This window comes from Quercus lobata, chromosome 2, assembly GCF_001633185.2.
Source record: "Quercus lobata isolate SW786 chromosome 2, ValleyOak3.0 Primary Assembly, whole genome shotgun sequence".
NCBI lineage: Eukaryota > Viridiplantae > Streptophyta > Magnoliopsida > Fagales > Fagaceae > Quercus > Quercus lobata.
Genome location: NC_044905.1, coordinates 91,168,400 through 91,193,513, shown reverse-complemented (window position 1 = coordinate 91,193,513; position 25,114 = coordinate 91,168,400). Strand labels below are relative to the sequence as shown.

The 25,114-nt window shown below is 35.3% G+C and overlaps 1 protein-coding gene and 1 pseudogene across 1 annotated transcript; one reads left to right on the top strand and one right to left on the bottom strand.

The window, feature by feature from the left end:
* Positions 1-8,075: 8,075 nt before the first annotated feature.
* LOC115977165 lies at positions 8,076-11,364 on the top strand. Its single transcript, XM_031098858.1, has 5 exons — positions 8,076-8,586; positions 9,120-9,944; positions 10,057-10,136; positions 10,250-10,321; positions 10,861-11,364. The coding sequence occupies exons 1-5, from the start codon at positions 8,260-8,262 to the stop codon at positions 11,210-11,212; spliced, it is 1,656 nt and encodes a 551-aa protein (XP_030954718.1). The 5' UTR covers positions 8,076-8,259; the 3' UTR covers positions 11,213-11,364.
* Positions 11,365-12,189: 825 nt separating this feature from the next.
* LOC115957255 lies at positions 12,190-14,980 on the bottom strand (annotated as a pseudogene).
* Positions 14,981-25,114: the final 10,134 nt, after the last annotated feature.

Below are 25,114 nucleotides of genomic sequence, written 5' to 3'. Positions count from 1 at the left end.
ACAGCCTTAACTTTAATATTTATAGTGAGCATCTACCTATTATTGATTCGGCTTAAAACTCTATACTTTATCTCACATTAGTCTAGGCTACAAGCTCAATAGAATTCAAGTGTACTAAAACCTACAACTAAACATGACCGCATCATCTTAATGGGGCTCTACAGTTTTATTTTATTAAAATGAGTTTAATATAACTATAGTTATATTAAACCCATCATTTTAATAAAATAAAAGGCCAATTTTTATGAAGGGTAAGACATAACCGCAATACATAAAGAATTATACAGAAGGTTGGTCCTTAAAACTGCTCATATTAAACACTTCAGCACATATTGAATAATTGAAACATGAAGAGATTCACCAACAATTTGGATAATTAGGTAAAACTTTTTATTTATTTGTTTCCTGTTTTCCTTTCGAGGTATAGACTAGAAAAACTTTACATAAGATATCAGCCAAAAGGTGGTGGGACATAAAGAAGATATGGATACTGCATCCAGGAGATGCTCTCTTGAAAAAGAGGGGGGAGAGAGAGAACTGTAGTGTCCATTCTAACCTTGAATGCTGGATAAACAGACAAGAAGTGATTCTTTCTTGAAGATGACCTTTGATTCATGGTGGAAATGGAAGCAATTCTGATTGCCGCAAATATCACTATCAGTCTATTCTTTAGTCTTTACCCCACTTGGGAAAAATTGAATTTCAAATAATGTGCCTCCAATAATTCACCACTATTGCCTTTCCACAGAGCTAGTGGCCTTTTGAGGAAATGAAATCTAATAAGAAAGTAGTAATTATTACAAGTCTGTCCATCGACTCCACCCAACAGCATTGATACAACTAAGACTTTGTACCAACCTTTAATTTTATCGTATAAGAGACTTGATTTGTTGTTTGTGAAATGAAAATTGTAGGTGTTTGATGAAGTGTAATATCACTTCGTGAGAGTAGAGTACTGTCATTTTCTAACACTAATTTATATGGATCAACCCCACTAATTTTTCTATTTTTTTGGATTACTTTAAGATCAGTATCATATGACTCATTTCTTGTCATCTTTGTTGATGAACAAGAAGAAAAAAAATTGCATATCCTAGAAGCTTTGTTTATACTTGCCTACAGGTGAAGGAGGTAACCAATGAGGCAGATTTAACCTGAAATCTGATTTGGCTCTTGTTTGTCCTTAGTATTGGGGTCACTAATCACTATATGAAACTTGAAAATACCTTTGAATCTTTGCACCCATGTTTCTCTCTCGAAGAAAATAATTGAACTGACAATTATTCAAATTGAATATGATTCACAAAATCTTATTTAAGAGGCTGTGATGTAGAAATAAGATTGAGCATCAGGTTGTACAGCCAATCCCATATAAGCACTTTGTAGAAAAAGCTGGTATAAAAAAAAAATTGGTGAGAACTCTTCTCCACTTTACCTCCTAGGATTGGACAAGGGATTGCAAACGTGTGATATAATCTTTATGGCAAATCTGTTCCATCCATGACTAGCAGCCAAACACCATGTCATAAATCATTAACATAATACTATCAGTACAGTAACTATTACCACTACTGCACCCAAATCACCATGTTTTAGTTTCCACGTGTAAAAGAAGTAAGAATGGCCCGACATTACATTTTGCCAATACGGAGATTCACTAAAGTCAAGTGTTTAGCATAGTTTATTTTACTTGGAAAAACTGGATAAAAAACCTTACACTTAGAAAAAAGTGATACTCTAAAAACTGTATGTGACTATGTTAGCAAGTTTAAAAGTTATACCAAACAAACCCATCTTGATCTCTCCACTACAAGGAACACCTAAGATGGGATCGAGGAGATGGAGATGGATACCAAGCCATACAAAGATGTTGTCATATTGGTGTCAAACACTTGTCACACCTAAAATACTTCTGCATAAGTGTACCAGCCATGTTCTTTAAAAAAAAAAAATATGTATATATATATATATACAAGACACATTTGAACAAAAGGAATTGAATACCCTTTCACAAAATAAAGAGAGCATTCATGCTCTGAATAGTAATAATGCATTTGGAAATTAATAAATATCTTTATTATTGCTTTGTATTTTAATTTCTAAACATCCTTTTTAATAGTCATGGATTTGCTTTATTTTCTATTATTACTCTTAACTAATCGCATACCCGTACGTTGCGCATGATAATTTTTTTAGGATGATTTCATTAAATATTTTATTAATACTATAATTTTAGTTATTAACCATTGGTTTTTCATTAGTTTTTAAGTTAATAAAAACCTTAAATATACCTTTTTTTCACCTTTATACACACACACACACACATATAGTGAATCTTTACACATACTTTTAAGAAAACTCTATATATTCCACTTTTTTGGATGCATAAAATTATAGACTACTACTCCATAATGATAGTGGTTAATTAATTAATTAATTTTATATATATATATATATATATATATATATATATATATTAGTGATCTCATTTGTAACATTTCTTACCATTATCATATATTTACTAACTAATGATTTGTATAACAAAGACGATAAATGAGAGGTAGCATTATTCATTAGATTTTCGAAAGTAATCGTGTATGAAAATTATATATATATATATATATATATATATATATATATATATATATATTAAATAAGGTTAAATGAAATGTAAAAAAATGGATTTTTAAATTTTCTAACTTTATTTCTTATGTAATTTCTACTACTATCGAAGAACATCTTTTTTTTAGTTATGATTAATATGGTTTCCATAGTTAGAGTTTGATTAGTTTTAAATGTAAATTTAGTACTATGATTGTATTTAATTGTTGATTGTTGATTTAATTTTTTAAGTGAATTTAACGGTTTATGTTACTACACTGTAAAGTTTTTAATGTTCTTCACACGGTAATCTCTATTTTATTTTTTACATCTCCTTACAACCTCTCTGTTTTCCAATCAACGGTTGCTAATTGACGTTTGGTTTTTTTTTTCTTTATCTACTCTTTAGTACTTTGTTTTGTTTTTTTCTATACCATATCTCTCTCTCTCTCTCCATTGGCAACCTATCGTTTTCCAAAATTTGATGATGATTCAATGACATTAAATATGCATTATTAGTTTTTTTTTTTTTTTTAATTTAGTGTTTCTAACTTGATTTGTTTTGTATTTCATTCTTCCTTTGATGCATTGGGTGTGAGAATGAGTGTTTCCCTAGCATTACTCCACTTAATGTGGACAATTTTATTTATTTAATTTAGGCAAAATATTATATTTTAAATTTTTTAAAATAAAAAAGGAGTGGAAATATAAATAATTTAATGATATATATGGGGGATGTGGCTGAATTTAAATGTTAAATAAAATGATATGAGAAAAAAATAAAAATAAAATACATAACAATAAACACTAACTTATCCAAATAATTCTATGTAATATAATAATAGTACATTCTTATATACTATTTTTAATTATTTATAATGCAATATGATAATATTTAACAATCAAAGTCATAAAAAATAAAAAATAAAAAACTTAAAACACAAAACACAAAACACAAAACTAAATCCCATAAACCAAAATAGAGTTCTAAAGAATACAAAACTTTATCAAGCTAAAATAGAGATGCAAGAAAAATAAAAATAAAAATCCACCAAAAAATTGAGGGAGAAAGAGTGGGAAATAACCACTTTTTTGTGAGAGAAAATTATGTAAAGAATGGAAGAATGAATGACAAATTTATACTAAGAGGATGATAATAAAAAGAAACAAAATAAAGGAAGATAAGAGGAAAGAGGAAGAGTGATATCAAGGTAGAATGTTTGGGGAGATGAAAAGGTAAAGAGAAGGAGAAAGGTTAGAGAAAGTGTAAATATTAAAAAAAAATGAGTACAATTTGATGAGCACAATTTTCTTTTATTTGAATTTAAGTAAAACATTACATTTTTTATTTTTTATTTTTTATTTTTTAAAAAAGAGAGAGAAAATATAAATAATTTAGTCATAAGGAGGATGTGGTTGAATTTCAATATTGAGTAAAATAGAAGAGAAGAAAAAAATAAGAAAAATTAAAAGATATAACAATAAACACTAAATTATCCAAATTATGCTATCTAATGGAATACTATTTTATTTTTATCTGCTATCTTTAATTTTTTATAATGTAATCGGATAAAATTTAACAATCAAAGAGCAAAATAATAATAATAATAACTTAAAACACAAAACTAAATCGGATCAACCTAAATTAGAATTCTTAAAAACACAAAAATTTATCAACCTAAAACGGAGATGCAATAAAAAATAAAAATCCACCAAAACACAGAGAGAGAGAGAGAGAGAGAACTTTTTTACGAGGGAAAACTATGCAAAGAATGGAAAATAGTGTCAAATTTATAGTAAGAAGAAAGAGATAAGAAGAGACAAATATAGGAAAATGAAGGGAAAGATGAATAACAATATTAAAGTAGAGGGTGGTGGGGAGATTAAAAGGTAAGGGAAGAAGAAAGGTTGAAGAAAGTGTAAATATTTAAAAAATAAGTAAATGTAAAAAAAATTATAGGAAAATTGAAATAAAAAAGAAATATATATATAGATGTTAAAACTGATAAACATAAATATGTAAATTCAATAATCTATATATATATTGTGAGTACACAACTCGCACCAATCGGATTTGTTTGCTTTGGGGAGCCAATCCCTCACGGTTTTGTTCTCGGCCCCGAGTGTGGTCTTTTGGGATTTTCACCTTCTTTGAGGCTTGACACCCTTAGTCCCACATCGGTTGGAGAACCCTCCCACTCATGGTTTATAAGCTTCTGGAGCGACCATGAGTGTACCACTACTAAAGACCACACTCGGGGCCGAGAACAAAACCGTGAGGGATTGGCTCCCCAAAGCGGACAAATCCGATTGGTGCGAGTTGTGTACTCACAATATATATATATATATATATATATATATATTTGTAAAAAAGTAGGAATAAATAATAAATAATAATTATGTGATGAATAACGTGGTGATGAGGTAGCGCAACAGGAGCTCAACAGTAATAAATGTCATACTTCAGTTTTTAGTAATATATAGATTTGATATAAATTTAACATTATATGAAAAATAAATGCTTAATAATATATAGAAAATAAAAATAAAAATATATTTAATAATTATTTAATAAATATGTTCTGCTCTAGCTACCCGTACCTATGTCCTATTTTTTCAAAAATTACCGTGTTGTTCTCTGATCTATACATGTGCCCATTTGTACCATGTCCGTGCTTCTTAAAAAAGATTTTTGTTTTTTTTCTTTTCATTTTTTTTCCTAGTGAAAGATGTGGGATTTTACCCCTCCTACTCTTATTTAGGGAAAAGAAAAATGTGTTACACAAAGGACTAGGGTACATGTGGTTGCATGGTCTCTATTTTTTTTAGCATTTGTTCTGTGAATTATGACATCTATGCCATATATACTTAGAAACTCACAGTGCTCTTTGTTTGATAGACATCTGTTTGTTGGCCATGTTGCTCTTTGTTCTTGTCGTGTAACTTCATTTTAGACCAATGTCATCTGATCTGTGTATGTAAAAAGTTGGTTCAATTTGCTCTTGCTTTTTGGATGCTTACCTCCATGTGTTCCTTATAATTTTTATGGATTTGAGGAAGTGTTATTGTATTCAGAAAATTTTGTGGCGGTCCATGATGTTTATGACATTTTATGTAATTGAAGAAGTGTTAAGTGGTCAATTATTGTTGGAATATTGTTAATGGAATTTTTGTCTTTGCTTTCTTAGAAAAATGACATGTCTTATGGTATTGTTATTTTCCATCACTAGTCTATTGAAACATATACAAAATTTATGCGTAGATGTGGATTAATTTTCTGTTGAAGTTCGTAATGGTGGAAATTTTTGCATGATCCACTTAGGTATATGAGGGGGTAATATGGCTATTTGCATACTTTTGATAAGTTCTTCTAGAGAGTCGAGACTCAACAAATTTTTACAATATTTTCATAATAAATTGAGATGTCAACCTACCATAGGTCAAAATAAAAAATTATACCAGTGTCTACCACAACTCAAAATAAGGGTCTTGTGATAATATTGGGAGATTTGTTGCTAAATTTTCTTTTTTATTAATATGATCTGATGATTGGTCTGTCATGGAATTGAAAGATATGACTGAATAGTTAGGGTATGTTAGTTATGGTAGACTGTGGTATAGATTTTCGAAAATAAGCATGGAGGATGGTAGGTTAATATAATCTAATGATGATGCTTTGACAATGGCAAGTGATTGTTTTTTAGAGAGAACTTCAATTTCTAGCGTCCACTCCTGATAATTGATGTTTATCATTAGATCAAGACACCAATTAATTTTTTTATATAGGTGGAGATTGAATCTCATATATCTTATTTGACAACAATAAACTTTACCAATGGCAAATGATCTTCAAGGGCTATAAAGCAATATATGGTGCATTTGTTTGGATGTGTTTGCCTACTTGATGATATGATAGTTATTTCTGCAAGGGCGACTAAAGGCCTAGTTTGAAGGTCTTCATAAAAAATAAAAATAAAATAAAGAAAGGGGCGGGGGGTGAGGGGCTAAATCCCAATATATAAAAAATGTCTAATCTTGTAGGTGAATAATTGATTTTTAAAAAATCCAATCCCCAATAATAATAATAATAACAAATTTTAAAAAACCTCCATCCCAATAATTGTTTTGACAGAAATATTTTTTAATTAAAATTGATAAAACCCTACTTTAAATTAATTGATCGAATTAACCATATTATTAATTGAAAAGAAGATATTTGCAAAATCTAAATATAAAAACTTAATGAATAACTTTTTACAGAATATCTCAAGAAGTTGTATTGATATGTAAAATTAATTACCAATTAAATTAAAAAATGCCCCATTTAAAATTATTGTCTTAAATCTAAAATTGCATTGAGTCGGCCCTATGATGAAGCTACCAATGCAAGCCATAACAAGGGTGCCCTGGTGGTAATGAGATTGCCAGGGATAGGGGTAGAGATGATGACTTTGTTGAGGATGTGTAATTGTAGGAGGAATATGCTAGAGAGAGAGATTCGGGTAAATAGGTTGGTAAAGAAAGTACTGGTATGCTAGTACTTTCGACAATTTTGAAGAACCCTAGTTGTTGTAGCGGTGATGCTGTGCTAGTAAGGACATGATGTTACATGCGTGCTGCTAATGAAAGAAGGTTATGCTATGCTAGCAAGGACAACATGTTACATGTGTGCTGCTAATGAAAGAAGGTGATGATGAGATTGAACCCTTGATATTGATGAGGATAGACATGATGATACTGACTAAAGGTCAAAAAATGATGATGATGATAATATAGAGACAATTTTGAAACACGTCTAAAGATAACCAAATTGGTTCGGGTTAACAAGTACTTTTGAGGAATTTGTTAAATAACTATTTTAAGAAAATTTTGATACTATTTTTATGGAGAAAAAAAAATCATTTGCTTTTTTCTTTTCTCATAAAAAATTTTAAAAAAATTTTTTTTAAACCAATACTCTTAGAGTATCCGTTAAATTTTATGAAAAAACCAAATATACAGTATAGAAAAGTTATTAGGTATTTCAAGAGCAGTGCTCCCTTCTCTCACATGAGAAATGGGTCTCACCATGGAGCCTACCTTCATGTGAGAGGGGGGAGAAGTACCCAATAAATTTCTTGCAATATAGCAAAAAACCAACAACAACAACAACAAAAAATAAAAATAAAAGTGTGCAATAATATAAGAGTGACTTTTTTTGAGTATTAATATAAGAGTGACTTGGAGTAAGGTAGAGTTTCATGAATGATATAACTGGGCCAGGCTTATACTTAGCCAAGATTAGCCCAACCCAAATATTATGGCGAATAATAATAAGCAAGTAAAACGACAACGTTTGTCCTTCAATCATTAGACACGTTACCTTAGCTTTTTTTTTTCTTCCTCCACGTAACGGCTAGTTTCTAGTGACCGTTTGGAGAAAACCCAAATTCAAATCTGAAAACAACCACTACTACACTATAACACACAAAATCCTCAGCTATTTCCAATACAAAACCCACAAAACCTGGAATTCACACCCAAAAAAAAAAAAAAATCCCAAAAAAAACATTTTCCTGAAAAATTCAATTCTCAGCTCTGGCATCTCACAAAAAAAATCCCAAGTCTTTGTTTCAGACATTAACAAGTTCACACCACAAAGAAACCAAATACTCCAAAATGGTGTACTCTTACACACCCGCATACTACTCCACTCTCCATGACTCAATAACCTCTCTGTGCAAGACCATTCTGCCTTTTGGGTTCAAGAAGAGGCCACGCTTGCCGGCCTCAGATCGAAAGCTCTCAAAGCTGCAGTCAGATAATCTGAAATGGCAGCAAGATTCTTTTCACCAGATTATGAACCTTATGGGTCTTCACAAAGAAGGGATTTTGGCTGAGACTGAGGTTTCTGCTTTTCGAACTCATTTGCTTGAGACCCTTATCGCTTCTCCGGCAGAGCAAGAGCAGCCGGTTATTTTGAGAGATAAGTTGCTATTTTTGCAGGTAAAATTTCTTTACAATTTTGTATTAAATTTCATTGCTTAGAACCTGAATTAGCATAAATTTGAAATTTCCCATCATTATGTATTACGCTTTTTATTGAGCTTAAGATTTGAGATTAGAGTCGCAAGACTAACGAAAAAAAAAATTCTTTTTTCATCCCTAAACTTTAAAAAGATCTCTTATATTGTAAGTTTGACCAATTATTTCATTTCACCTGTTGATCTTATGTATGTCCTTATTTTTTTTTCCAAATGTAACGTTCAATGTTAGACATGTCAAAATCTCCAGTGTTAGAAATAGTGCTAGTTAAACGTGTAGGATAAAAGGTAATCAAAGTAAGGAAGGATGAAAAATGTAACGTTTTTAATAATTTAGGAATGGAAAAAGAAAATTTTAAAATTTAGTGACAAAAAACCCAAATAATTTTTTTTTTTTACTTTGTTCACTCTCCTAGCAATCGGGTTAGCCTTCAAATTTTGTTTCGTAGAGGGAATTGAATATGTAAAACTCTTTTCCCTTTGTTCTTTTTTCAGGAACTCCTTTATGCAAAATGCATTTCAGCTGATGAGTACCATTCCTCAAAGAGGCCTTTGTTACAAAGACTGGCAGTTCAAGGAGCTGAAATTGAGGCCAAAGATGTAATTGTTGCAGGGCCAAGAGATCCAAAAGAAAACTCAGATGAAGAATGGTCTGTGATTGACTTAAAGGATGAGCATTGTTTGCTAAACAAAGAGAATTCCAATTCCAAGAATAAATCAAAGCACGGCTCGGCAATTAAGCAGCTCAAAGGAGCAGCCTCAGCTTTCAGCTTTCACAAACCGGGAAAGAACAAAGAAGAGAAGAGCATATTCGATTTGGCCTCTGTACATTTAAGCTCAACCGAGTCAAAATTCAATTCCCCTGCATCTGCTAGGAGTGAAATGTGGCAATCCAAAGAAAACCCATTTTGGGATAGTCATTTGAAGCACAAAGAAAGTGAGACAAATTCAATTCTAATGCCCGAAAGCTTGCCACCACCGGAGTCAGTGAAGAGGAAACCTTTTAGGACACTGTTTCATAAAGAACAGAGAGAAGGGCATGGGGGTGGTAGTGGTGGTATTGGTGATCATGAAAATGGTCCTGATTCTGAGGAAAAAGCAGCAAAATCGGTAAAAAAGCAATGGGGGTTTAAGAAATGGAAGAGAAATGACTCGGATGATGAGACAGCTCCTCTGCCTCTCAATGAAAGATCAGACAGTCAGGCTTATTTGGAGTCAGGCAGGCTTGTCTCAAGCCCTATGGGCGTGGGGCCTGACACGAAAATGATCAAAAGGAAGTTGCATTCCGATGGTTCTCCTTCTGATTTCTTCATAGATAAGGTTTGGAATAGCTTATATAAGAATCTTTTTTTCATTTAATTGGCTAATATGTAGTTGGAATTATTTGGAAGTTTGTGCTGAAGTTGAACTTGTTTCTTTTTTCTATGTGAAGGTCTTAGGGGATAATATAAAGAAGGAGCTGTCAAGAATCCAAACAGAACTCTGCACCACAAACCCCAATCTTCAATTCTCGTAAGCATTGTGTACTCATGTCTAAGTTTTTCTTTTTTTTTGGTATGTGTCTGAATGTGACCATATTTGTCTTACAAATATGCTAACCTTCTCTTCTTGTGTGACTTTATCAGGAATGATCAAATTGATGCAATTTCAACCCAGCTTCCTGTCGACAAGGCTGACCTGAAAAAATTCTTTCCCAAGTGAGCCAACTTTCTCTCTTTTTCTTTTTCTTTTTTACCCTTAGTCCATTCTTTGTAATGGCTATGAAGAGTTTTTGTTATTAACAAATGATAATGTTAAAACAGCTACCTAAATATAAAACAAACCCAATTCACAGTTAGATCATTAGACTATTCGACCTATAAGGACCAATAAGGCCTCAGGGTTTATATGCCACATTAGATCATAGGGCTACCTACATATGACTATTGAAAGAGTTTTTTTTTTTTTTTTTTTTTTTTTGAGAATCGACTATTGAAAGAGTTATGTAAAGAAGTTAAAACAAACCCAAGTAACAGTTCGATCATTAGACTATTCCACCAATAAGGCTACTCTTTGTCTAGATAGTGGAAGCTACAAGGCTACTCTTTGAATAGATATCACACATTGGATCATAGGGCTACTTCTCTCATCTCACTCACTGAAATCAGTCCTCTTTTAGCCTTGAACAAAACAATTAGCTAGAGCTTATCCCACAGTATCACTTATTTCTCTTTTGGAATGTTTTTCTATGTTGAAGATCGTGGTGCGATCGATATGGTGATGTTGTGTTGGATGTCGTGAAGAAAGAATTCAAAGACCACGTCGGAGAGATGGAGAATATGCGAAATGCTGCCAGAGAGAAACATAGCAGCAACTCAATGCGGTGGACAACATTTGAAGATGATGAGAACTGTCACCCCAATCTCTTCAGTCATAATAATGATAATCCATTCTCTAGTAATGCTAACAGTAGCAAGGGCTTCCAAAACAATCCTTTCTTTCATGATTACACAGAAAGCAATGGAAATAAGCTGAGATCTGAATCAGCTATTCTCCAAGAACAAAATCCCTTCTGGACACCAAGGCAGGGCTCTTCTTTGATGGGTTAAGTTTTTTACATATGTTTCTTCTCTCTTTCCCGAGAGTACCCTATCAGTTTACTTTTATGTAGTACCCAATAGGGAGACTTGTAAGTAGTACCCTATATCAGTTTACTTTTATGTACCATATGAACCATGAAAGACTCTTCAAGTAATTCAAATTCTTTTGCCCCCCACCTTTTTTTTTTTTTTTTTTTGGGGGGGGGCTCCACTTCAACAATTTCTTGCTACAAAAAAATTGTATTTATGAAGATAACACCCGAAATCTGACTTCATCTACTAATAAAAACTAGCTAGGAGCCTAGGACGGCAATCAGTCTGGTGCGAAGCTATACGTCATGTTCCTGTGCACTTATCTCAGAAAGCACAACTTAGGAGCAGAAAATAAGGAAAAATGAGAAAAGTCTAATATTTTCATTTGCAAGCAACATACGGGGGGACAATCTACTGTATGAATAAAAATAAGGTAGAGAAAACAATGAACGGGGGCAGTGAAATGTTGATCTTGCCCCATTGCACAAAAGGACACGAAGTTCCTACTCCGGTAGGCAGATTGGTTAGATACTTTTGGATTGTTGCCATATGTTATGAAGTTTATTGAAATCAGTGGAAAGCCACCCCAATCAAATTGACTGTAGGGCATAAAAACTAAAAAGATGCATTTCATACCTAAAACCAAACAAACCATTTTATAAGAGCTTATATATATTAGCCAATCCTAAGGACTTTTCTTTTACCAATCTCTTAATGTGGTTAAGGAAAACATAAAACAAAAAGTCATGAAACACATAATTTGCTTATGGAAAACATTTCTGAAGTGATTGTCATACAGTAGCGATTTAAAAAATTATTAATAAGGAATTTAATTTGAATTAAGAGTAAACAACTACAATTGACAAGACCAACAGAAAGGAAGCTTTTCTAAAGGTAAAAATTGAATTATATTGAATCACTTGTTGCAGAAACAACTACAATCATTATAGTTTTGAGTTACAGCAAATACATTAAAGCTAAAGCTCATTGCAGAAAGTAAAGAAGGGAGAGAAAACTAAATTTAAAATCCTATAATTCTTATTCTAGCTACAAAGAATTGTATGATTCTGATTCTCTGGATATCAAAGTCCTAATCCTAAATAGAAAGAAAATAAAACATTATCATGCAACTAATCAAAATGCTCAGCATCATCAACCCCATCAGCTGAAGATGCAAACAGATTTGAACATTGGGCTTTGCATATACTCCCCCCTTTTGTCACGCATTGGCAAATCAAACTCAATCAGAGGGTCCAGGAGGTGGTGTGGAGGACAAAGAACTTTTCAACTGATGAAGCTGGATACGCAAATCAGCCATATTGCCCATCAGTGTATCCAAGAGCTGACCGTGTGCAGCCTGAGAAGTCATTAAAGACTGCAACATGTCTCCTTGAGTTGCTTGAATTCCAAGCACTTGCTCTGGAATGGCACGAATAGATGTGGAGGAACTCGAAGTAGCAGGAGGTGCATCATCAACAACAGGATTTTCATAGGAAGCAGACTCAAAGCCCCTGGATTGCTGCAATGTTTGCGCAAAAGCTTGATACTTGCGGATGTCAGCATCACTCACACTCCTTGCAAACTTCAATGACTCCTCAAAGTGAGCTTCGTTGATCTCAGCCATTTCATCTGCAGAATCCTTTGCCATAGTGCCAATTTCCCTCTCAATATCCTTCTGAATGTCCTCTCTAATGGCATATTTGCAAGCCCGCTGGCATATTTCTGTGATATCAGCGCCACTAAAGCCTCCTGTAAGCTTGGCAAGAGCTGTAAGGTCAACATCTTTTGACACAGGTGATTTCCTAAGACAAGATTTGAAAATCTGAAGCCGTGAAGCCTCATCCAGCAGAGGGATATAGATCAATTGATCAAGACGACCGGGTCTCAGAAGTGCTGGATCGATTATATCAAGCCTATTAGTAGCTCCAATGACAAAAATAGTTTTCTTGGATGATAACCCATCCATTTCGGTTAAAAGCTGGTTCAAAACTGTCAGCAGCACCACCAGCATCTCCAATTCCACTTCCTCTCTGAATAGCAATGGAGTCAAGTTCATCAAAAAACAGGACACAAGGTGCTGACTGGCGAGCCTTGTCGAAAACATCCCTAACATTGGCCTCACTCTCTCCAAACCACATTGTGAGTAACTCAGGACCCTTGATGCCAATGAAATTAGCCTGACATTCATTGGCAATAGCCCTGGCCAAAAGGGTTTTTCCACAACCAGGAGGACCATAGAAGAGAACTCATCTAGATGGTGACAACCCAAACTTCTCAAACTTTTCAGGATGCTCCACTGGATATTGAACTGTCTTTTGAAGCTCTGTCTTGACACTCTCAAGTCCACCAATGTCTTCCCAGCAAACATTAGGCACTTCCACAAAAGTTTCAGGCAAAGCAGAGGCAGTGCTGGTTGCAAGAGCAGCGCTGTAGTGATCATTGGTGACAGCCATGGAGTTGAGAACCTCAGCATCGATGGTTTCATCCTCCATGTCAATCACATCCATTTTTTCTCTAATACATTGTAGTGCAGCTTCGGTAGAAAGAGCCACAAGATCCGCACCCACATGTTCATGAGTTTCCTTGGCCACTCTTTCCAAGTTCACATCTTCAGAGAGTTTCATCTTCCTGGTATGGATATGAGGAACCTCAAGACGCCCAACTTCATCCGGAACACCAATATCAATCTCTTTATCAAACCTCCCAAACCTTCTTAATGCAGGGTCTAAACTATTAGGCCTATTGGTGGCTCCAGTAACAATAACATGTGCCCGGGAATTCACACCATCCATCAATGTCAAAAGCTGTGAAACAATCCTCCTCTCTACCTCTCCACCGGTCTTTTCATGCTTGGGAGCAATAGAGTCAATCTCATCAATAAATATAATCGAAGTAGCATTCTCCTCTGCTGCAGCAAAAGCTTTCCTCAAATTACTCTCGCTCTCACCAGCCATCTTGCTCATAATCTCCGGACCATTAATACAGAAAAAGAAAGCCCCAGTTTCATTAGCAATAGCCTTCGCTATGAGTGTCTTTCCAGTACCTGGAGGCCCATATAGCAAAATTCCCTTGGGAGGCTTCACTCCAATATTTTCAAAAAGCTGTGGATGCCTTAAAGGCAATTCCACCAACTCACGAATCTGACCAAGTTGCTTCTTAACACCACCAATATCATCATAACCAATCTCATCCAAACTTTCTGCATCTTCTCTCCTCAAAGGCTCTCCTTCACAGTAAACTTCAGTCTCAGGTGCAACAATGCAATACTCTGCAGGATCAGTCTCCATAACCTTAAACTCTACACTCCTCATCCCACCCCTCACAACAAAAAGATCACCTTTCCTCACCGGCCTAAACGAGTCCATAAAATAAGGCTTCAAGTAGGCATCAAAGATACTCCCAGTAAGGCCTTCAATGGTGTCATCAATAGGAAGAACGTGAACTTTATTGCCGTAATTAATACCATGACAGTGATGAATCGAAACCACATCACCAAGCCTGACTCTGAGGTTAGACCGCACCACCTTGTTCATAAAAACCTTGGAACTGTCACAAGCAGCGTCATCAAGAACAACGCAAACCCTGTCCCGTCTCTTCTTCCCCTTGATCAACACAGTATCACCATGAAAGAAGTTGAGGGTGTGCATGGTATCAGGGTGTAGTAAGATCACAGAGTTTTCATCGTTGTTGATGGGTTCCTCCACGATCAACCTATTGGGAGTGAAAGCCTTGGTTCAGAATATTCAAATCATGAAGAAGAAGGCACTGTTCCAACGGCTACTCGCAAACCCAAAATGGTGTCGTCTGTCAGAGTGGTTAAATATAAAACACGCCTCAAACCAAACGTTGTCGTTTCTCATTAATCCTAACGATGTCGTTTCTGTGGTGCTTGAATTATCAGTTATTGAAGCATTATGTTATCTCACGTGTGGTGTTCTGTTATTGCACGGGTAAAGTGGTTGAAAGTCAGTTGTAATAGACTCCGTATTTCTCGGGCTTCTCTCTTCTTCCATTGTCTGATGTATCTATATATATATATTCTCTTGTATTCATAGATCGTATTGTACTCTTTGTTGATAATAATACTTGATACTATTCAGTCTATTTTCTCTCTCTGTTTTTTCTTCCTAGTTTGATTGATAGAGTAACTGTGAGATTTAGAGAGTTTTATATGTGAAATTGAAAGTGTTTTTACATGGTATCAAAGCTTTGTTCCTTATCAATGGCTTCTGCTCAATCTGATTCATCTTCTTCGTCTTCTTCTTCAAGTGCTTTGCCTGCTATGGCTACTTCAGGTTTACCAATGAACTCATCATTACTGTTGCTGTCAAATATGTCATCTATGATGACTGTAAAGCCTGACTATGGGAATTATATTGTTTGGAAACATCAAATTGAGGTAATTCTTGATACCTATTCAATGATTTGATGTCCTTGATGATTCAATTACCCATCCAGATAGGTTTCTAAAGGATTCATCTGGGAATTTCACTACTGAAATTAGTCCAACATTCATAGCTTGGAAAAATCCTGAGCATGCTATGTTTACTTTTCTAAATTCAACACTCTCTCCTGCGATTCTTGCTCTCACAGTTGGGCAAAAATCTACTAAAGGAGTTTGGAGAGTGTTAGAGAAGAGATTTGCTTCAGTCTCAAGGTCTCATGTTATCAGTCTGCATAATGAATTGAATGCAATCAAGAAAGGGGTTGATTCTATTGATGGTTATTTTCAAAAGATTAAGCAAGCTCGTGATAGAGTAGCTGTTATTTCTGTGTTTGTGGATGATGAGGAGCTTCTTCACATTATTCTTGATGGTCTTCCCTCTGAATATGATTCTTTTAGCTCGGCTATAAGAACTAGAAGTGATGTGTTGTTAGTAGAAGAGTTGAATGCATTGCTTAATGCTAAAGAGAGAGTTATTAAAAAGAGATCCAATAGTGTTGATCCATCTTCTATGGCTATGGTTGCAAATTTCCACTCTCAAGGTTTTCCATGAGGAAGAGGAGACAGAAATCACAATCAAAGAGGTAGAGGTGCTCATGGAAATGGTAATAATTTTGGAGGTATGAGTTCTAACTATGGTGGAGGCAGTTATTCCAATTCTGGTTCTTAGTTTCAGAACTTCAACCCAGGCAATCCACGCTTTTCTTCTCAGTTTCAGACTTTTAATCAAGCTAAGCCTTCCAACAATCAAGGTCAATCTAGTGGGCCAATCTGTTAGATTTGTGGAAAGAGTGGTCATTCAGCTCTTGATTGTTACCATCTCATGGATTTTGCTTATCAAGGAAGGCATGCACTTGCTAAGCTTGCTTCCATGGTGGCCAATGCTGCTTAGGTTCAAGCTTCCAACTCTTGGCTTATAGACACGGGTTGTTCTGATCATGTGACCCCAAATTTGTCACAACACTCTATTCATCAACAACCAGTCCAAGGAAATGAGACTATCACAGTTGGTAATGGCCAAGAACTGCCAATCACTCACATTGGCAATGGTGAGCTTCAAACCTTAACTCATAATTTTAGGATTGATAATATTCTAAGAGTGCCTAACCTTGCTTCTAATCTTTTGTTTGTTCATAAACTTTGTCTCCAAAATAATGCTTTTTGTTAATTTGATGCCAATAAGTTCTTAATTCAGGATTTTCCCACGGGGAAGATCCTCTACGCAGGGTTGAGTAAAGATGGGGTCTATCCTATTTCATCTATCTCTGACTTGTCTTCACTTCCTTCCTTAAGTCACTTCAAGACTTCTGCTTTTGTGTCTGTCAAACCACAACATCTTTTGCTTTGGCATCACAACCTTGGGCATCCAAGTTCTAGAATTCCATATTCAGCTCTCAAGAATGTATTTTCATCTCTTTCTTTGTCCATGAATGAGGTTTGTTCCTCTTGTGAATATTGTCTAAGTGCTAAGATGCATAGATTTCATTTGAATAAAACTCCACTTGTAACTACTTCAGTTCTTGAAATCGTGCATAGTGATGTTTGGGGTCCTTCTCCCATTACTTCTTTGCTTGGATTTAACTACTATGTGATCTTTGTTGATGACTACAATCATTTCACTTGGTTGTTTTTACTTAAGCATAAGAGTGAAGTTCTATCTATGTTTTAGCATTTCAAGTCTATGGTTGAATCTCAACATAATTCTAAGCTTAAAATTCTAAGGACTGACAATGGTTCTGAATACACTAATGCTGAGTTTCAATCATTCTGTTCTGTCAGTGGTATTCTTCATCAAACCTCATGTCCTCATACTCCTGAGTAGAATGGTGTTTCTGAGAGGAAACACAGGCATGTTGTTGAAAAAGGCCTTGCTCTTCTTTACCAATCTCATCTTCCTCTTAATTTATGGTCTTATGCTTTTACTATTGCTACCTACCTTATTAACAGACTACCTTCTTCAGTGTTAGGTTTTCATTCTCCTTGGGAGAAATTGTTCTCTAACCACCACATCTTCATGCTCTTAAGGCTTTTGGGTGTGCCTACTATCATTTTCTTAGGCCTTTTTAACAAGAACAAATTACAACCTAGGTCTAAACCTTGTGTTTTTCTTGGTTACCCTCCTCTGTCTAAAGGGTATATCTGCCTTGATCCTACCTCTAACAAAATCTATATTGCTTGTTATGTTCTGTTTAATGAGACTTTTTTTCCTTTTGCTCATGATTCTCATCTTATCAATCCTCATATTCCTTTTTCTTCATCTTTGTCTACTTGGTTTCCTCAATCTGAGTCTCCTAATCTTCCTTCAGTGACCTCTCCATCTGTTGCTCCTAATACTCCTTCCTTTCCTTCAAATTCTGATTTAGTCTCTTCTCTTCTTCCTTCCTTTCTTTCTTCTTCTTGTCCTATTCTTGTTGTTCCTCCTCCTATTAACACTCTTTCCTCAGTGGATACTCCACGTCCATCTTCCTTACCTGTACTTGCAAATCCTATCCTTCCTTCCTCCTCTTCTTCTGATCTTGTGTCTACTGCTCTTGTTCCTTCTTCAAATAATTTCCATCCTATGATTACAAGGTCTAGGCATGGCATCTATAAGCCTAAAGTTATGTAGGTCCAATGTGATTACACTGTGACAAAACCTCCTTTATTTGCCATTGCTTCTAAACATCCTTAATGGGTGGCTTCCATGGATGCTGAATTTCATTCATTACAGAAACAACACACCTGGTCTTTGGTTCCTCTTCCTTCTCATAAGAATGTTGTTACCTGTAAATGGGTTTATAAGCTTAAAAGGCATAGTGACGAGACTTTTAGTCTTGTTGTCAAGCCTTCTACTGTTAGACTTCTTCTTGATTTGGCTGTGCAACATGGTTGGAAATTGAGACAATTGGATGTTAGTAATGCCCTTCTCCATGGCTTTCTTAAGGAAAAGGTCTATATGGCTCAGCCTTAAGGTTATGTTGATCTTGCTTTTCCTAAACATGTATGCCTTCTTCATAAGGCTCTTTTTGGTCTCAAACAAGCTCCTAGGGCTTTGTTTGAGAGGTTTACTTCTCAGTTACTTCATGTTGGGTTCTATGCTTCAGTTGTTGATGGTAATCTGTTCATCTTGAGGCATCAGTCTTTCATTGTGTATCTGTTGCTCTATGTAGATGATATTACCATCACAGGTAACAATTCTGCTTTAATTTCTAGTATCATCAAGCTGTTTGGCACTGATTTTGATCTCAAGGATCTTGGATTGCTTTATTATTTCCTCAGTCTTCAAATTGATTATACCTCTACTAGTGTGTTTGTACATTTGACCAAATATGCTTCTAACTTGCTTCAGAAATTTGGCATGACTGACTGCAAGCCTTGTAAAACACCATGCTCACCTAATCATCATCTCCTTCCTAATGATAGTCCTCTCTTATCTAATCCTAAGTCCTATAGAAGCTTGGTTGGGGCTTTGCAATATCTTACTTTCACCAGACTAGGCCTCTCATTTGCTGTTCAACAGGCTTGTCAATATATGAGCAGTCCTACTCATAATCATCTTCAAGTGGTAAACGGATCCTCGGATATCTTCAAGGCACTCTTTCATTATGGTATTGCCTTAACTCCAGGCCCAATTTCTTTATCTGCTTATAGTGATGCAAATTGGGTTGGGGATCCTATAGACAGGCATTCTATTACTAGTATTGTTGTGTTTCTTGGGAATTCTCCCATCACTTGGTCTGCAAAGAAGCAATGCACTGTGTCTCGTTCATCCACAAAAGCTGAGTATCGTGCTTTAGCTTCCACTGTCGCTGAATTGTATTTGATTAGGATGCTTCTTCATGATTTTGGAATTTTCCTTCCTCAACCTCCTCTTCTTTGGTGTGATAATGTTAGTGCTTTGGCCATTGCTTCCAACCCTATGTTTCATGCTCGGACCAAGCACATTGAGGTTGATTATCACTTTGTTCGTGAGAAAGTCCTCAGGCGTGATTTGTTGGTTAAATTCATCTTCACTCATGATCAACTTGCTAATTTGTTTACCAAGGGTCTTCCTTCTCCCAGGTTTAATTGGCTTACTTCCAAACTCATGTGGAAATTTCTCATTCGTTTGAGGGGGGATGAAAGCCTTAGTTCAGAATATTCAAATCATGAAGAAGAAGAAGGCACTGTTCCAACAGCTACTCCCAAACCCAAAACAATGTCATCTGTCAGAGTGGTTAAATATATAACACGTCTAAAGCCAAACATCATCGTTTCTCATTAATCCTAACAATGTTGTTTCTGTGGTGCTTGAATTATCAATTATTGAAGCATTTTGTTATCTCACGTGTGGTGTTCTGTTATTGCACGTGTGAAGTGGTTGAAAGTCAGTTGTAACAGATTCCATATTTCTCAGGCTTCTCTCTTCTTCCATTGTCTAATGTATCTATCTATCTATCTATCTATATATATATATATATTCTCTTGTATTCATAGATTGTATTGTACTCTTTGTTGATAATAATACTTGATACTCTTCAGTCTATTTTCTCTCTCTGTTTTTTCTTCCTAGTTTGATTGATAGAGTAACTGTGAGATTGAGAGAGTTTTATCTGTGAAATTGAAAGTGTTTTTACAGGGAGCCTTCTTCTTCTTCTTCTCATTCGGGGAATCCATGGATGTTGATACTTGCTTTGCCATGTTATTGACTAAATAGAAACAAAGGAAACAACAGAATAGAACAAAAGCAAGAGTAGTTTAAGTGTTGGGGAGTATGTGGTGGTATGTATTTATAAGAATAGTTTTGAGGTTTAACCTTAACCTTTGTTAAAAACTGAGTTCTGTGGGGATGACCAAATTAGGAATTGTGGAGTCACAGTTAGTGCCTTGGTGGAAATTCATAACAAGTTTCAGACTCTAATATTGTTCACTAAATTCTGTAGGAATTCGAAGTTGTATTCTCAACTAAAATCAGTGTCTCCACCTCTGGGCCATTGTACACTTGTACTTGGAAAAGCCCACTAATTTTCACTTTTTTAAAATTTAAATATTGCTAGTTTAGTGGCAAATTACTTTATATAGCTCAAGAGGAAAAAAAAAATTAGAAGAGAAAATAATTATTAAAAAAATAATTAATTTTTTGTGCTAAGACATGGTTTTTTTTTTCATAGAAAAAAAGTGCATGGGTGATATGCTAAACACTTATTATTAATGATATATATAAATTACAATGATTTTTTTTGTTTAAAATTATTATTGACAATATTAACGTAAAAAAATCATATATAGATAAATACATGTATGTAATGTAGGTTCAAGCGTTACCGGATTTTGACTTTTTTTTCTTTTATAGAAAGATTTTGATTTATCTTAATGTGAAGTGAATCCTATAAGAATAGGTCCTTATTTGCATTATTGTTTCACGCTGCTAAACCTGCAAATAATGTCTATGGTGGGCCTTTTTTGCAACTCTAGGCTGGACTGTCTCTTGCCGCATTATAGCCGAATGGTTCTGGGGTAGGATAGTCGGGACTGGCTTGACTGCAACACACCCCAAGCCAACTTGTGCATAAGCTAAAACCCCTTTGCTGGGACCTTGGACACATGCCCAAGGCAGAGGATGTTGTTACAAAAAGAGTTATGGCAGGCAGGTGCAATATGACAAAAATAAGAAGAATATGCTTACTGTCAGCCAAAAAAAAAAAAAACTAAATCATTTTCTTAGTAAAAAAGGAAATAATACAATGATATAAATGCAACAGAAATGAGTTAATAACAACAATAAAAAAGAAAATGAAATAATACTAATACTTAATCAATAAAAGGAAGAATGATTAGTCTGTCGTGCTTGATTTCTAAACAGAGTCAAGTCCAGGAAGGGAACCACTCTTCAAGGGGGACAATCTCACAGGGAAGTCCTGCCACAGAAATTGCCCACTTTGAGAGAATGGGTCTAGATGGCTTATCCTCAAATTCCTTAATCCTCACTAGAGAGCAGGCTATTAGAGGGAGAGAAGGGAATAGCTTATTAGTCCGTGCCCACCATCACACTTTTGCTCACTCTTTGTTTTTCCTTTCTGATTCCTTTTTCCTTTTCTAAGTTTCCTGTTTTCTCTCTTATCTTTCACTCCTTTTCTTACTCGTTTTTCTCTTGTTTTATCTCTCCTGTTTTCCTTCCCCCTTCTTCTATTCTCCTCCGTTGTCCCTACTATGCACAGATAAGACCCTTTTTATACTGCCTGTCATGACAGGTTTTTACTGTTTTACCCCTTAACTGCTTTTGTCCTGGTATAGGTATCCTTCCCAGACCACCCATTAGTCTGTCGGCTACCCAACCGTCACTAATTACCTGTGATGGTCGTGCCACATTTCATTCCCAGAAAAAAGAGTTTTATTTTGTTTTCTTGCTCTCCGTGGCATTCTCAACCGGATAAGGGTGGGCATGCTCTCTTACTAACCCCTATGGCATGCACTTAGTGGTTTCAGCTCATCTTTCCCTCTTTTAGGTGGAATGTCATCCCAGTAGGATATTTCCCCCAAAAGAGCTTAAGCGGGAACCTCAGAATAGGCTTTCCCCTTCGCCCCACTGCCAGACCATACCCTCTCTTACCTTTAACCCATGGCCCACCACTCCTGTATTGGCTGGGTACAAGTGGGTGATGTCTGAGCCTTCTGCGTGCTCCAATTCCATGTTTGTCCATGGCTTGTCTGTTGTTCATGCTTTGCCATAACCTGGGGGCTTGCCTGATCTTCGCTACACGTTCTGTTACTCATTCTTAACCTTTTATGGCTTGGATGAGTCACTGGATTTTCATTCTTTATATCTTGCTTCCTCCCTAGGCTTGGTCTTGCTTGGGCATGGGCCTTTCCTTCTTCAATCCAACCCTTACCCTCTTTGTGTGTCGGTTGACACCATTGCCATGTCGTCCCGTTGTTTCTACCATGTTATCATTTGACTTGTGCTTGCTAGCTCTCTTTTAGGCCTGCAGTACACTTTCCTTCTGCTTGCCCAATGCTATCGTTGGGCTTATACTCACGCTGTTTTAGGCTTCCTTAGCCCATTTCATCCCTTTAAGGCTTCCTTGGTCCATTTTATTCCTTTGGGCATCCTTGACCCGTTTCATTTCCTCGAGCATTTTCGACCCATTCCAATCCTTGATTCCCATGGGCTTTTGCCAAGTCTTTTGGGCTTCCCTGACCCAAATTACCATATCCTTTACTTTCGAGGTTTATAGGCTTTTCCACCAACCCCATTTGCTTAGTTCCTTCCTTTGGGCTCCTTCGGTCCATTTTTGCTTGCTTTCATTTCTCATAATGCTCATAGGTTTACTACTTCTTTCTTCAGACTCCTTTGGGCCCGCTTGCTTTCTTTGAGGCCCTTTCACTATTTTACAAGCCTATGGATCATTATTCATGTCATTCGGGCTTAATGATTTTCTTCTCAATTTGCTAATTCTTTCTTCTTTATTCCCTCCCATATTGTTGGGCTTCTTCCTATTATTGGGTCTCCTTGCCAAAGTGGGCATCAACAATGTCCATGGCACACCTTTGAGCCAATGACGAAACTACAAAATTTCTTCTTTTTTTTGGAGGGGGGGGGGGGTGGGGAGCAAAATATACACAAAGAAATTAAATAAATAAAACATATATAAACACATAAAATATGTTTATAATGGTTTTTTTTTTAATGTTTATAACATGATTTAACATATACTATTTTTTTTATATTTAACAAATTATTCACGTGTGTGTATATAATCAATAAAAATTAAATAATTCTTAACTCCTAACCATCAAATCCACATTTATGGTTTCTTTTTGTTGACACTTCATTTTGCAACCCGCATTTAACCTCACATAGAGGGTAAAACAGTAATTTCACATTGGAAATAGTCATCTTAATTTTGACAATTAGATCCTTAATCTTGTTTCATCAAAATGATGTTGATGTTGTAACGATCAAATTGATTAGTCATAAGCCTTAATCGAACTATCAGATCGAAAGTTATCATCAACTCAAGTTTTAAAGGCCAAAATGTACTATCACAAATTAAGTCTAACTATATGTAATTATGAATAATTGATTCCAAATGGATATAATTATAATCACTTTGAAATTGAGGACGTGTCATAATTTGATTGGCTGGGACTACAGCTTATGATAAGGTTGCACACACTCAATTAATTAGATAATCAAACATTGATTATTCAATGAATAATTTGTGTAATTATCTTTTTTTAATCGAGATAAATTTGGGACTAATTAAATTTGAAATGAAAGTAATTGGAGCCTATTAATGTTAATTAGAAATTAATTTTTGGTTTATTAATATTAATTATGCTGAAATTATTTTCCAACAAATGACCTCTGCTCACTATTTCATTAATATCTCTCAAAATATTTTAAATTTGTGAGTGAAGTTAATTTTTCCATAAACTAGACATCTGGAGCTTCAATTTGAACACAAGAATAAGACAATTCCAATCAAAATTGGAAATTATATGATTTTTCGAAGTTAGCTCTCAAAACTGTTACAGGAGCTACAGAAAAAACTGAGGTTTTAGACATTTGGATTGGTCATCACTCCCACCAACCTCCAAATTTAATGCACCAGTTTTCTCTAAATACTGAAATAAGATCTAGGTTCATGATTCTCTTTGATCCTTTGTCAACCTTCATTAAATGTCATTTCATTTATATTTTTTCCACCATTACTATATAAACTCCACCTCTCCTCCATTCCAAAACACACAAAGACACCATCTCTTCTCCTCTCTTAAGTTCTAGTGAAGTAGAGCTAGTCTTATCATATCTTAGCTTTCCTAACACTCAAAATATTGAGTTAGACTCTCTCTCTCTCTCCTAGTTTTTCTTTTCTACTCCACCCTTAGGACCTCCACCAAAAGCCTCCTCCAAAACAATGGTAAGAGAACAGCCGTTTTTTCACCCAATATGAGGCTAACCACCAATTAGTTCAAGAAAAACGACCTTTGCCTTCGCAGCTGATAACCCATACGGCAAAAAATTCAATTTGTTCCATATGCTTTCACAGCATATCACCGGTCCACCTTGACATACTCTGTTTAAAATATCCTTTAGAAAGTCTCCCTTATTTAAAGATCACAACCTGCTCTGAGAGGTCGTATTCACAATCCAGTAATAATTCTGTAAATAGCATCCCCAAGAAACATTTCTTTTTTAATTCAAGTTCACTCTCCTGTCCTCTCCCTCCCAAGTCCCATTCAAAAATATGTAAAGGTGCATCTTCCATTACAGTGATCATTTCTAGACATTCAAGTAGGAAACTACAACATGACATTACTAAAAACCATGGCAATACATGCAAGAACCTTGCAGCTGAGTCAACATCATGCACGGGCCTGGGTAGGTTAGATTAATCATATTTATAAACATTTTTTTTTTTTTGCTGAATATATTTATAAACATTTAATAGAAGGTATAACAATGAAGAAGC